The 14,223-nt window shown below is 43.0% G+C and overlaps 1 protein-coding gene and 1 long non-coding RNA gene across 3 annotated transcripts; one reads left to right on the top strand and one right to left on the bottom strand.

Moving 5' to 3' along the window:
- Window positions 1-464: 464 nt before the first annotated feature.
- LOC122686878 lies at window positions 465-11,156 on the bottom strand. The gene is made up of 3 exons (XM_043892224.1): window positions 10,934-11,156; window positions 9,593-10,680; window positions 465-972 (listed from the first exon to the last, which is right to left on the bottom strand). The coding sequence occupies exons 1-2, from the start codon at window positions 11,154-11,156 to the stop codon at window positions 10,280-10,282; spliced, it is 624 nt and encodes a 207-aa protein (XP_043748159.1). The 3' UTR covers window positions 465-972; window positions 9,593-10,279.
- Window positions 10,677-13,728, top strand: LOC122686879. Of its 2 annotated transcripts, XR_006338936.1 has the most exons (3): window positions 10,677-10,820; window positions 11,016-11,237; window positions 13,264-13,728. It is a non-coding gene; the product is annotated as an uncharacterized LOC122686879 (long non-coding RNA). The 2 variants fall into 2 exon arrangements; XR_006338935.1 differs by lacking the exon at window positions 13,264-13,728 and having other exon boundaries at window positions 11,016-11,487.
- Window positions 13,729-14,223: the final 495 nt, after the last annotated feature.

Here is a 14,223-nt window from a genome sequence, read left to right as displayed (position 1 = left end):
CATCAACAACCTATTCTCACCCACAATGCTGTCTAGATATAAGAGATTCCAGTGACCTATTTTCAAAGACTTCATTTAGAAATACACTTGGAAAAATAAATAAATAAAAATACACTTGGAGGATCTCCCTGGTGGTCCAGTGGTTAAGAATCCACCTGCCAATGCAGGGGACATGAGTTCGATCCCTGGTCTGGGAAGAGTCCACCTGCCTGGGGGCAGCTAAGCCAATGTGCCACCACTACTGAAGCCCGCATGCCTAGGGCCTGGGCTCTACGACAAGAGAAGGCACCACAGTGAGAAGCCCTCGCATCACAACTAGAGAGCAGCCCTGCTCTCGGCAATTCAAGAAAGCCCGTGCATCCAAAAGAATAATAATAAATTAAATAAATAAATAAATTTTTAAATACATTTGGAAAACAAAAAGTAAAACAGCAGACTTTTTAATTCTAAAATGAGGTGTGTTCTTGGGTACCTGTCTCTTTTAGGGTATCTGCTACAGCAGAACAGAAAAGGGGAGGCAGAGGAGAGCCCTGCTGGGGTCCTCAGTTCATCATCTTAGAATCATAATCCCGCTTCTCCACCTATGAGAGGCTTAGGAGGCCACCACCCACGAAAGGCCACAGAGGCAAATCCAGCTGTTATGGCTTCTCATAGTGTAAGCAGATAGACTGGTTTTTTCACAGGAGAAAAAGCCTCACAGATAACGAGACTAGCCAGAGCCTGGATGCGGAGGTCAAAGTCCAGTCTTGAGATGACCTCTCTGGGATTGGCCGTGGGCTCTGGCCAGTCACCTTATGGCTCTGGGCTGCGTTGTCCTCACTTGTAAAACGAGAGCTTCGTGGTGGATGACGCCTCACAGCCCTTCTCATTCGAACCTTCTAGCATCTGTGCAAAAGGGGGCACCAGGCAGGGTGTTTTGCAATTTTAATTCGTTGATTGGGCAGTCCATCAATGATTGAAGTTGCTTCAATGCTGAGATTAGAATAGCTGAGATTAGAATAATTGTAGTGAGGCTTCGAGGTTAATGATTAACTAAAATAAATGAGCCATTCACACCTCTGCCAGTGATCTCCTTTCAACTCTCAACAGGAGAACAAACAGCAAACAGTGATGAATTAATTCACAAGCAAAGATTATTTTTGGCAATTAGAAGAGTCAGACGCTTCTATTTACATATACCCATTACATACGTAAATAGGTGTATACATTTATAACTGTGTATCTCTATGCTCCCATTTGTCATTAAATGTGATGTTTCCCCAAAATTTATAAATAATAAAATTATAATAGTATGTGTTATATTTATTGAGCACATGTTATGTGCCATGCACTGTTGAAGAATTTATTTACATTGTCAATAACTTCTTAAATAATATTTACTTATTTATTTTTGGCTGTGCTGGGTCTTCGCTGCTACCCACGTTTTCTCTAGTTGCAGCGAGCAGGGGCTACTCTCTAGTTGTCGTGCGTGGGCTTCTTATTGCAGTGGCTTCTCTTGTCGTGGAGCATGGGCTGTAGGGTGCGTGGCCTTCAGTAGTTGCGGCACACGTGCTCTAGGGCACCAGCTCAGCATTTGGGGCGCACACTAGCTTAGTTGCTCTGTAGCATGTAGGATCTTCCGGGATCAGAGATCAAACCCATGTCCCTTGCATTGCAAGGCAGATTCTTAACCACTGGACACTAAGGAAACCCTGTCAATAACTTCTTTTCATTAATTTCTTCTGTTTCCAGTCTTAACACCCACAGTTGATTTATCAAAATATGGAAGTTCATAAAGTTTATTGCAAACATCTCAGCTGGCAGGCATAACTCTTTGAGCGTAGAGAAACGATATTTCATAAAAAGGCCTCCAATTTTTCTGAACTTTTGGGCAAAGCCTTGCTGGACAAGCACAAATTTGATGGTGTTTATGTCCAGCGGTGGCGGTTCTGCCTCTAAATAACTCTCTTTGAGAGAGAGAGAGAGAATCTTGGAGTTTATGGAGAGTGGGAAATATTTTCATCTCTACTGAGATCAGGGGAAAAAAAAAATCTCACTAAGGTTCAAGGAAAATTTTCCTGGCACTGAGGGTTATATTTGATAACTTACTATGATATTTGAATCACAGCGTCTGGACACAGATTATAAAATAAATTTTTACAGATCTGAGACAATTCAGGTGTGGGTCTTTCTTGCTGGATCATACACAATCCATACTAGGACTGAAACTTCATGGGATCACTATTTTCCTTTCTGTCTGCCCAGGCAGAGCACCCAAGCAGTGATGAAACATTCAGTAGCATAAGGGACGTGTTTCATATTATGATGATTATAATTCTACATGTTTTCCCAAAATGTACAAATATAAAATGTGCTATGTTCTACTCATATGCTTGCATATGGAAAACAGAAATAAAAATTGTTTACTCTGGCTACAACAAATGTCATTCTCTTGCTTGGTGGCTTTTGAGTTCCTTCAGCCAAACCAAACACATAGCTTCTCAAGATACCAGAATCTGCATTTAATCCAGTAATGAGTTTCTTACTCCAAGTATCTCTCTCTTTTAATGACTGCATTGTTAAATAAGAAATGGATAATGTCAACTTTCCCAATAGCAGCAGTAGTAGTTGTTGCTGTTTCATAAGTAATTTAGGAAAGCAACTGAAGCATAAAGAAGCTAAATTATTTATTACAGTAGTCTCCTCTCCTGGACATCGTAATAATCTTCAATAGTAATGCCTTCCTTACAAGTATATAGTTAGCAAATTGAAGTCAAGGGGTTAAATTGATAAATTAAACAGTTATGAAATGTTTTCAGGTAAATAGTTGATTTTATCATCAAACAAAAAGACTGCCTCGTTTCCTGCATGCATTATCTAAATATTTATCTAACATGTATTGATATATTCTTAACTGTTGTAGTGCATTCGTGCATGCTAAGTTGCTTCAGTAGTGTCCTACTCTTTTGCAACCCCATGGACTGTAGCCCACCAGGCTCCTCTGTCCATGAGATTCTCCAGGCAAGAATACTGGAGTCAGTGGCCGTGCCCTCCTCCAGAGGATCTTCCCGACCCAGGGATCAAACCCAAGTCTCTTATATCTCCTGCATTGGCAGGCGGGTTCTTTACCATTAGCACCACCTGGGAAGCCCAATTATTGTAGTCTTCTTTAAATGATTTGCTTTGAGAGTTATACACAGCATGATTCAGTTTTCCTAAATCAAGTGCAAGCTTCAGTTCAGTTCAGTCGCTCAGTTGTGTCCAGCTTCATGACCCCATGGACCGCAGCATGCCAGGCTTCCCTGTCCATCACCAACTCCCAGAGCTTACTCAAACTCATGTCCATCGAGTCAGTGATGCCATCCAACCATCTCATCCTCTGTCTCATCCTTCTGACAAAACGTGGTCCACTAGAGAAGGGAATGGCAAACCACTTCAGTATTCTTGCCTTGAGAACCCCATGAATAGCATGAAAAGGCAAAAAGATAGGACACTGAAAGATAAACTCCCCAGGTCGGTAGGTGCCCAATATGCTACTGGAGATCAGTGGAGAAATAACTTCAGAAAGAATGAAGAGACAGAGCCAAAGCAAAAATAACACCCAGCTGTGGATGTGACTGGTGATGAAAGTAAAGTCCGATGCCATAAAGAGAAATATTGCATAGGAACCTGGAATGTTAGGTCCATGAATCAAGGTTAACTGGAAGTGGTCAAACAGGAGATGGCAAGAGTGAACATCAACATTTTAGGAATCAGTGCAGCCTTGCCGCTGCTGCTGCTAAGTCAGGTCAGTTGTGTCCGACTCTGTGCGACCCCATAGACGGCAACCCACCAGGCTCCGCCATCCCTGGGATTCTCCAGGCAAGAACACTGGAGTGGGTTGCCATTTCCTTCTCCAATGCATGAAAGTGAAAAGTGAAAGTGAAGTCGCTCAGTCGTGTCTGACTCTTCGCGACCCCATGGACTGTAGCCTACCAGGCTCCACCGTCCATGGGATTTCCCAGGCAAGAGTATATCAGTGCAGCCTTACCCACCACGAATTCAGCGACTACTGTAGTGTGGGCAAGACTGTCAGGATTCAGCAGTGCCCTACAGTAATGGAAAACCAGTGGTAAGAACTGCACCTTGCCTGGAGCTGGTAAACTGGGCAGTTTATAGGTTAACTCAAAATGTATGGTTAGTAGAGGGGCTTCCCTGGTGGTCTAGTGATTAAGACCGTGCTTCCTTTGCGAGGGGCACAGGTTCAATCCCTGGTCAGGGAATTAATATCCCACATGCTTCATGGTGCAGCCAAAAAAATTTTAAAAAGTAATACAGTTTTTTAAAAAGATATATTTACCAAAAAAAAACCCCCAAACTATGGCTAGTAGAGACGTGTCCGATGTGGATGTTGTCTGGGAGCTGGGCCACTGGGCAGCCAGAGTAACTCAGAAGACACTAGTTCTGATATGTTTCTTTTCAGCCAAACAAGAAAGAGTTTAGGCAGAGATCATTAGGCAAATGAATCAACAAAAAGAGTATAGGAGATTCATTGCCTGTTTCAGCTATCACTTCTGTAGGGCATTCCACATAAAATCTGCACAGGTAACCCTGATTTCTCAACTGCTCAGCCAGTGAACATCTTGATTCAAAGAAAGTGAAAGTTGCTCAGTCATGTACCACTCTTTGCAACCCCATGGACTATACAGTCCAGGGAATTCTCTAGGTCAGAATACTGGAGTGGGTAGCCTTTCCCTTCTCCAGGGGGTCTTCCCAACCCAGGAATTGAACCCAGGTCTCCCACATTGCAGGCGGATTCCTTACCAGCTGAGCCACAAGGGAAGCCCATCTTGATTCAAGGAGTATGAAAATACCTGAAGTTTTTCAGTTTTTTCAGCCATCTTCATAAATGAGCATCACCTCTTCCTATGTTTTCTGGAATTAGTGACACTAATGTCATCCTCCTGATGCCTGGGGAATTTTTTTGGACTCTGTCCCTTACTGTCCATTTCAGCTACCACTCTCTAACCCAGCCTCCCAGTTCTACCTTCCCTGACCACCAAGAGGACATCCTGCCTGCATGGCCATTTTGATCACTGCCCACCTCCTGTTCAGAATATACAGTGGCTTCTGCTTGCTTTAGCAACTGTGCCCTCCGCCTGACCCCTCGCTGTCTCCAAAGGCTGAGCACCTTTTCTATTCCTGAGCTAATCTATTTATTATCTCCCTCTGTGCTTGGATTATAAATAAATCCTGAGCCCAAGTCTTACCAATTGCTATTTCCCCCATCCTGGAAAATTTGCATTTCCTCCCCTCAACACACTGTGTCCTTAAGCCACGCCCATTGTTCCTTTTGCATCTTACTAGGCTGGTTTGCACCCTCGCCAGTGGGGGGAGTATCTGCGATGGGGGCATGAGGTCTTGAGAGGCCCCTCTCCATCCCCCTTGAAGGGTGAATAAGCACCCAGTGAGTGGATCAAAGTACACGTGAATGAATATTGGAATGGCAGAGGCTGCTCTGGTGCTAAAGTGACATTGCTTTTCAGCATAGAAAAAGCTAGCAATATTTTTCCAGCACGCAATAAAGAAAATGCTGTATTGAAGCAAATGAATATTTCTTAAGATTTTGTAGAGTGCAATAGGAATTGCTCTCTAAATGATGTTTGGAAATAGAAGAAGCTGAAAAGACAGTGGAGAAATGAATGTGACTAATATTTCCCAACAGACAAGGAGGGGATATAAATTTGTGATGGGAGATACCATACCGCCGCCTTCACACACCCACACATGATGCGATCTTTGAGTAGGATTAGAAAAGCCTGATTCTGTAAGCCAAAAGAGGAGGCACGACTAACTGATTAATAGGCTAATCCAAAAGACAACTCCCAATGGCCCACCGGCCCTACCCCCAATTAAAGTAACTTCCAGAAATAATTCTTCTTCAGATTGAATTATCTGTGCAAATGATTTTTTTAAAATTTTCTTTATTATTTATTTATTTATCTGACTGCGTTGGGTCTTAGTTGTGGCATGTGGAATCTAGTTCCTTGACCAGGGTTCAAGGGCCCCCTCATTGGGAACCTGGAGTCTTAGCCACCAGACCACCAGGGAAGTCCCTCAAAAGATTCTTTATTAATAATCTACATCAGGGTTTGGCAGACTCTCCATGGGCCAAATCCAGCCCACCTCCCATCTCTGAATGGAACACAGCGCAGCCCTTCATTTTTGTGTTGTCCATGGCTGGTTCCCACCGTAAGGACCTGGCTGAGTAGCTGTGACAGAGACCCTGTGATCCACAAACTAAAAAATGGCCCTTCAGGGGAAAAGTTTGCAGGTGCTTGACCTACGTGATCTAAGGATATAGTAATTTGATCAGAAGTGCCATTAACTTGCTTTCTCCAGTGGGAGTGTAATATGGTTGGATAGATTATTTTCTGAAATAAGTGAGGGATTCACACCTCCCTTCCTTCTTACCAGGGGTAGACCTGGGGCCTGAAGTCTGGTTGGCTGGCTAAGGGAACAGTAACCTCCAGTTACCAAGGACAGTAACCAACTTGTCCTGGTTTTCTGGGAATTGTCTTGGTTTTCAAACTAAGCCCCTTGTTCTGGGCAAACCAGGACAGTCAACCACCCTGACATGTAGTGAACAGTGTACAGGGTCTGGGGCAGACTGACGGGGTCAAATCCCACTTCTGTGACTTTATGCTGTGTAGCTTTGAGTAAGTTACTTAACCTCTCTGAACCTCAACTACCCTATCTGTGAACTGATTCTATTCTGGGGAGAAATTGTAAAGATTAAAGGACATTATACACAGAAAGAGTCCAGCACAGAATAGGCACTTATTAAATATTCATTCCCTTCCTACCCTTCAGATGATTATCAGCTAATATTTTTACCCAATCTTTTTTTTTCCCCAATCTTTAGCCAAAATTCATTTTTCCATAAAATTATCAGAAGGGAAATTTTAAAATACTGTTCTATGCCCTCTATTTTCTAATGATGTTGTTTCTTTGCCCCTTACATATAAATACCCAAATAAACAAATAATTTGTACGGCAGTGGGGAAAGTAGCCCACCCATGCAAAATTGCCTGTTTTTCAATTTGATAACTGTTCTATATTTTAAACATAAACACCTGGAGACAAGCGGTGGTTGAATTCTGTTTTGTCCAATTACGGATACATCCCAGGAAGGTCTGCTGTGCCCAGCCAGCTAAAGCACCCTGAGATAGGAGATCCTGGCGGTCCAGTGGTTCAGACTCAGTGCTTTCACTGCGCGGCCTCGGTTCAATCCCCAGTCGGGGAACAAAGATCCCAAAAGCCACACGGCGCAGCCTCCCTCAAAAAAAAAAAAGGTAGCTTGTGATGCCTTGGATCCATGACCAGATCCAGAACTTCTGGAAAACAAGATTCGGGGGCTTTTTCTAACCTGGTATTGTGTGCCTCTAATGGAGAATGTTGATAGAAAGCAAGTTGATAGAGGCTGTGCGTGCCACCTCACTCATGGTTCCTCTGATGGATCACTGTGACCCAAGTGCTAAGTGGACCAACACGCTCATTAATTTTTTAAAGAGGTTAATAATACACAGATAGTGGTGTCAAATCTGATAGCAACCTACATGCCATCCAAAGTACCCGAGATGAGATCAAAGGGACGAGACAACATTAACCTCATTCCAACTCAGCATTTTGATTTAACATCCAGTGGGTTAGCAAATGTGCAGGATGGAATTCAATAATGTGTACTTCTGTAATAGTTTATACTCCCAATTACACTTAAAATCCTAGTTGGTCCCCAACAAATTCAATTTCTTTAACCTGTAGTTATAGGACTTTGAGAAATCCATTTTTTTATTTTTACTAAATGAATTGGACAAATCAATTCAAAACTATCAGCATTTTAATTTAATATCCAGATTCTTAGTAAATGTACAGAATGGAATTAAATAATGTGGACTTCTATGGTAATGTGTAACCTAAAAACTTCCAAATACATACACAATCCTAGCTGATTTCCAATAAATTCAATTTACTTGAGGCTGTGGTCATGTGATTTTAATGAATCAAACTTTTTAATGGAATTAATTGGTCAAATCAGCCAAAACTTATAAATTCAGTGAAAATGTGTCAGGGGATTGGCTGATTTGAATGGCTAATGCAGCAAAATAAGTCAGATTAGAAGCTCAGAATAAAGACTGCTTTAATTTGATTTAAACTGTAGACATCTGTTTGCCTTTTGATTGGGACAACACCAAAAAGCACTAGTTTCCAAACTTGGCTGATCTACATTAGAATCACCTGGGGAGCTTTCAAAACGTCCAAAGCCCAGGCCACACCACAGACTGTTAAATCAGAATCCTTGTGGGTGAGACTCGCGCATCAGTCCCTTTGTAAGTTCTCCAGGTGACTGGAACCACTGGCATCAAGTTCAAATAATTAGGGGTGAAGCCACCATAATATGTTTTAAAGTGAAAGCCCAAGTTGGAGGAGAAAAGACTTTGTAGTAACATACAGTAATTATATTAATAACAAGCAAATCATTTATTATACAATTTGTTATTGTTATGTAAAAAATTGCTCACTATTTACTGAGTTCTCACCGAGTGCCAAACATGGTGCCGGATTTTACATGGATTGTTTTATTAAATTCTCACACGTGACCGAGAAGCCTTATGAAGCTGATTATTTTACCCATTTCACAAATGGAGAAATTGAGGCACCAGAGGTTAAATACTTGCCGAAAGACATACATCTAGCCAGTTGTCAGGTGAGGGCTGGCACAAAGCAGTATGAGTTCAAAGCCTGTACTTAAATGATTTTTTAAAACTGGTGACTTGAAACTCCGGGCTCTGTAGGTCTTTGAACTTCACATTCTTATTTCTTTGCGGTCATTGCTTTGGGATTTTGTTGTGTTTTTCACTTTTCTTTGTTTCTGGATGCAAAGGCGTTTCCAAACAGTGCACAAAAGCAATTTCTGATGCCCCCGGGGAGGGAGGTAGCCTGACTTTATGCATATAATAGGCAGAGGAGTTAATATTCCACCTTAGAGCTCCTCTCAGGGGAGTTTCTAGCAGACTTAAAGCTCTCTCAGGCCACAGAAAGGGAACCTGAAACAAAACCTCCACCTCAAGGAAATGAACGTATTTGCTAAAGCATGTTTAAATTTTAATCTAAAAAGATTAACAATATAATGGGGCTTCCCATTCACTGCAAATCTGGTTATTTCACAAAATCTTCACTGTTGACCTGTCAACCTGGATGAGTTTGTTTCAAGTTTTTTGAGCTTTGTTTGTTTTGTTTTTGAGGCCTCCTAAATAACATCAAATAACATCCACTCAGTACCAGCTGAAATCTTAACATTTAGCTGATAAACGTTGACAGTTTTTGGTTGCACAATGAAAAACAAAAAGAAGAAAGATGAAAATCTAATGTCACGGTCATTGGCAGCCATTTCCTGTGACAATTATGGCACTGTACACTCATTTCTTAATGGTGTCTTCTCAGTCCTTTGCACATAAAAGCTGAGAGAGGAGCTGAAACTACCCCCAGAAGTTCCCCCAGGACCAAGGCCAATCGTCAGAGCAGAATCTGGGCCAATCTGAGCAGTTGTGTTTTTTTTCTTCCGCCCACTTACCTCAGGAGAGCAGTTTGTCTCCTTCCAAGGACCCGCCCACCCCCAGCAATGTCTGGGTGGGGTTCGGGCTCTGCCAGCAGCCCCCAGGCTCACTGCCTGGGTGGGACCGGCCGGGCTCCTGCCACCCAAGACAGGGCAACTTGACCTTGACCTTGGAAGGGACCGGAAGTTCTTCTGGCAGCAGGCACCAGGGAGGGGCTGGGGGGAAGCGACCTGTCCCTTGGAAGGCAACTGTACCCAACTTCGAGAAACGGGAGGACCCTGGGCTCCAACAACGCTCTGCGCCCCCAAGTGTCACCTCCCACTCTCCTTTGGGGGAGAAGAGCCCAGGGCTGGGGGCGACCAGGACCCATCCCTGTTTCAACCGCTTGTGGGCAGAGCAAGGGGTCCGTTTAAATTTCCTTCCAAGCCTCCTTCTTAAAAGACTGAAGTTGTGGGAATCCCCTGGAAGTCCAGTGGTTAATAGGACCCGGAGCTCTCACTCCGGCCGTGCGTTCGATCCTTGGTCGGGGAACTAAGATCTTGCAAGACTCACGGTCAAAAAAACAAAACAATCAAACAAAAAGATATAAAAAGAAACTTTCCATGGTGCTGTCTAAATAAGACTTAGGTTTTCAAGTTTTAGGAGTGTGGCCAGAGGAGAATGTGAGTCTTGTCACTAGCAGGAAACTCAAGAGAAAAAATATTTTAAGGCGATGATGTCAAAAGGCTGAACGACTCTCTGGGGTCAGGCCAGGCACCGAGACCCCCGAGAGGTGGAGTCAGCTCTGCGCAGAGAGGGGGCCCGTCCCCCCTCACTTCGTGCAGAACCGGGGATCCCTGGTGCTGGCCGTCGTGGAGGCGGGCAGCGATCGGGCTCCTCCATAGCCCCGGGGCGCACGGTGCAGGGGGCTCCGCGCAGGCAAGGCGGCCTCGGTGGGCTCTGGGCGCTCGGCGCGGCGGCTCCGGGCCCGCGAGGCGGCGGCTGGCGCGCTTCCCGGCGGCTCCCGGCTGCAGCTGCCGAGCTATTTGCAGCCTCCACATCCTGAGAGCCGAGACCAGGCCGCTCCCCGGGGCGACTGGGAAGTGGGAGGCCAGGCGGGGCCTTCCTGAATCAGGAGTAGGGGGCAGGCAGTTCGGAAATAGCGACCTGCAGGGTCCGCAGGGGCTTCTGCTGGGGCTGCCCGGGGGAGTCCTGAGCCTCAGCCGCCCCCACGCCTCGTCAGAGCCCCAGAATGAGGGTCAGCAGGTGGGTGACCAACCCAGCTGGAAAATGAGCGAACTTCCCGCTGCAACGCCCCAGAGAGGCCTTTCCAGACGGTCCCCCCGCCCCGGCCCCGTTCTCCCACTTCCATCACTCACCTTTATCAGCATATCCTGAGCGGCATCCGAAGTGCTCTTTCTTACGTTGTTTGTTTACTTGTTCATTGTTGGCCTCCTCCAGGAACGTGCAGGCTCCTAGAAAGTCCTGTGGAAGACGACTGTCTGTTCCGCTGCTCGCCGGTCTCCAGGGCCAAGGAGGGGTGCCTGGCTCCTTTGTAAGAGAATGAAGGGATCCGGAAAGAGAGGCGGCCTGCTGAACCATCAACGAGCCGGATTTCTCACCTTTCCATTCCGAGGAGGCGTTGTCATCAACCTTTAGAGAGAAACTGGATTGATTTGGGGGGTAAGGAAGTTCATTCTCCCTGGCTTTATATATATTTTCCAACCCACTGTTAAATGTTAGTGGTCTTTAGTGTCTTTATGTGATGTATACCACTTGTCAGTATTTATTTAATGTAACCTATGTCATTTAAAGAAGGTTAAATTATAGGGTAACTAGAGAGCGACAATAATATAATTTAAGCACTATCATTTAGAGGAAGATTTCCACCCTAAAATTTGGTTAAAATACATTTGAGACAGACACTGTTAAATTCATTGCACAAATTTTACTTTGTGACAGCTCCAACATAGTCTGTTGTATTTAATAAGAATTCCTGCCCATAAAAGAAGATTTAATGACATTAATGAAATTGCCTTTATGTATTAATGGAACCGAAGGAGTCTTAACTCTAAAACCGAATGTTCTTTAAACCTAAATATTTGATACTCAAGAAAATCAGCTGAGAAAAAACTTGTCGAAAGTGATAGGTTCTATCTGATAATGGTATCCACATCTGGAGATACTGTGAAAATTACTTTATGCAGTGGACAAATTAGTGTCCATTCTTCTCAAGGTCTCAGAGTTCATAACTTATTTTTTATACTTATAGTGAAATGTCCCCATTTTTTTGCAAGCTTTATCCCAGATCCCTCTAGGCAACTGGGAGGTAGGGTATGTCAACCTAAATTTCTAGAAATTGTATCCTATTTGGTATTAGAACCTACATGTTAGAATTTGTAGTTTGCCACAGGGGAGAAAATGAATTCACTCCCGAAGCACTTATTTAAGATTACAGATGTGATCCAGCAGTCAAAGGAGCATCCCCCACCCTCCTCAGCCTTAGTAGAAAACCATCACCCCATCGTTTGAACGGAGTGACAAACAATTGTTTAATTTGAGTTGCATTCTGACTGCCTCTCTTTTTAATGGAAAGTGGGAAATAGAAATCTTGTGCAAAAGAACTTGACTTGAAGGTCACGTGTCTAGACATAGGGAACTGGGAATCCAGCACCCCTGCCTGCAGATCTGGGGGGAGGCTGCCATAGTCCCACTGGGGATGTGCACTCACCCTAGAGGTGTTGGAGGTCCTGAGTAGCCCCCTCCAGGGGCCACAGGTACCCTGTTTCACTGGAGATTTGGGTCAGGAAAGGAAGGAACTAGCGGGATGGGCAGAATCCACCTGGGAGAAAAGGAGAAACTTGGGATGTCTCATCACAGCTTTTACAGATCAGGCGTAAAGATCCCCAAGGGGTTCTTCAATACCTTGGACTCTTTCTCAAGGAAAGGACATTTGAGTGTCTGCCCTATTTTTATCATTTTATCATATGTTAGAAGTCATGCTAACTAATTAGGTAGTGGGCCACCTACACACAGTAAAATCATATGTTGAATGGTACAGTATCTTATACTGTTAGCAACCACATTTCAATGAATAAAATTTCTTTTAAAATTCTTTTATAAAAAAAATTGAAAGACTTCTTTATACTGGGTGAAAACTTAGATTTCAAACCTAATTTTGATCAGCTTTATCATGAATACATTTTGTGAGTTTGTTCCTTAAAAATCTTTCTCAGGCTCTCTCCTCTTCACTCTCTAAAGTGATACCAGATGGGTTTTATTTTGTTTTTAGCTAAAATTGGATCCTGGGAAAGAATCTAGTGTAGATGTAAGAAGATGACTGTCATCTGACAGTTTCCATTTCTTACCTAACTGACTCCCTCCCTGGATTTAAAAGAAACCAGAAACTTTATGGAGACCTGCATCCTCAAACCTTTGGGAGGAAGAATAACAGTTCTGTGTTTCCAAAAATTAGTAATAGCTATTCCTTGTAAGTGGATTGCAGTGCAATCACAAAAGCCTGCATATCTCTAGGAAAAAAGTTTCCAGATTTCCTTTCCCTGGAATGTGGCTCCAAAGAGGCTGTTTCATTGCAAAGAAGGTGCTTTGACTGGGTGCTCAGCAGGTCCCTCAATAAGGCAATGTCAATGGTTGTAAGCAAAGTTCCCTAGAACTATGGAGAGTATAGGCCCTCCATACCCATTAACAGGAGCTCCTGTTTAAGTTTTCGGCCGGTTACCCTGCTACCGTGGAGGCTGCCACCCTTGGCCCAAGTGTTGTCTGCTAACTTGCCGCCAACAAGTGACTGGAACAGCATCAGACTCCCAAACACTATCCCAAGCTCCCGGGCAAGTCCACTTATTTATCGCATGCTTTCCTCTTGGTTTACAGCTTTACATAAAAAGAACTAAAGCACATATTTAACTCTGTCATCAGCATTTATTCATTTTGTGGGTTATCCTTTCATCCTATTTGATGGTGGAGGCATGAAAGCTAATAAAGATATATTTTGAGGTTAACTTCTATTTGTTCTAGCGGTTTCTAAATAATTTTCCCATTTAGAAAATATATTTATAGTAAAACAAAAGAGAAATGTTTTTAATGATGTTTTAAAATTTGTTATTATTGTTGTTTTTGGCTGCATCACGAGGCATGTGGGATCTTGGTTCCCCGATCAAGAACTGTGTCCCCTGCACAGGGAGCACAGAGTCCCAACCACTGGACCATCAAGGAAGTCCCATTTTTATGATTTTTTTTAAAGTGACGTTTTAAATATTATTAATAACAGCCTACTAAGACTCCTTGGTTTTAAAGGTGAGAAAAAGTTTTATTGGGCCTTAAAATGAATACATAGCAAAAAAACAATAATAATAAAACTATACCTGTTGTTTTTTCCAAATCAGCTTGATTCTTAACTGTTATTCTTTAAAAATTCTCAAGACCTTAACATTAAAAAAAACCAACCCTTCAAATATTAGATTTATAATAACCTATCTCTTATCTAATTTTTAAAAATAAAATCAATATTACTTCTAATGGTTCATTATAATTATCTGTAGAAGCTCAGTATATATAAATTCATGATATAAAGTCTTGCAATGTTGATCTCTGAAGTTTTGGTCCTTAAAAGAAGTAAAAAATTTATATTACTTTTCAGGTTTGATCCATA

Source organism: Cervus elaphus, chromosome 30 (assembly GCF_910594005.1).
Source record: "Cervus elaphus chromosome 30, mCerEla1.1, whole genome shotgun sequence".
Lineage (NCBI taxonomy): Eukaryota > Metazoa > Chordata > Mammalia > Artiodactyla > Cervidae > Cervus > Cervus elaphus.
The sequence above is the reverse complement of the archived record's forward strand: the minus strand, read 5'-3'. Positions and strand labels throughout refer to the sequence as shown.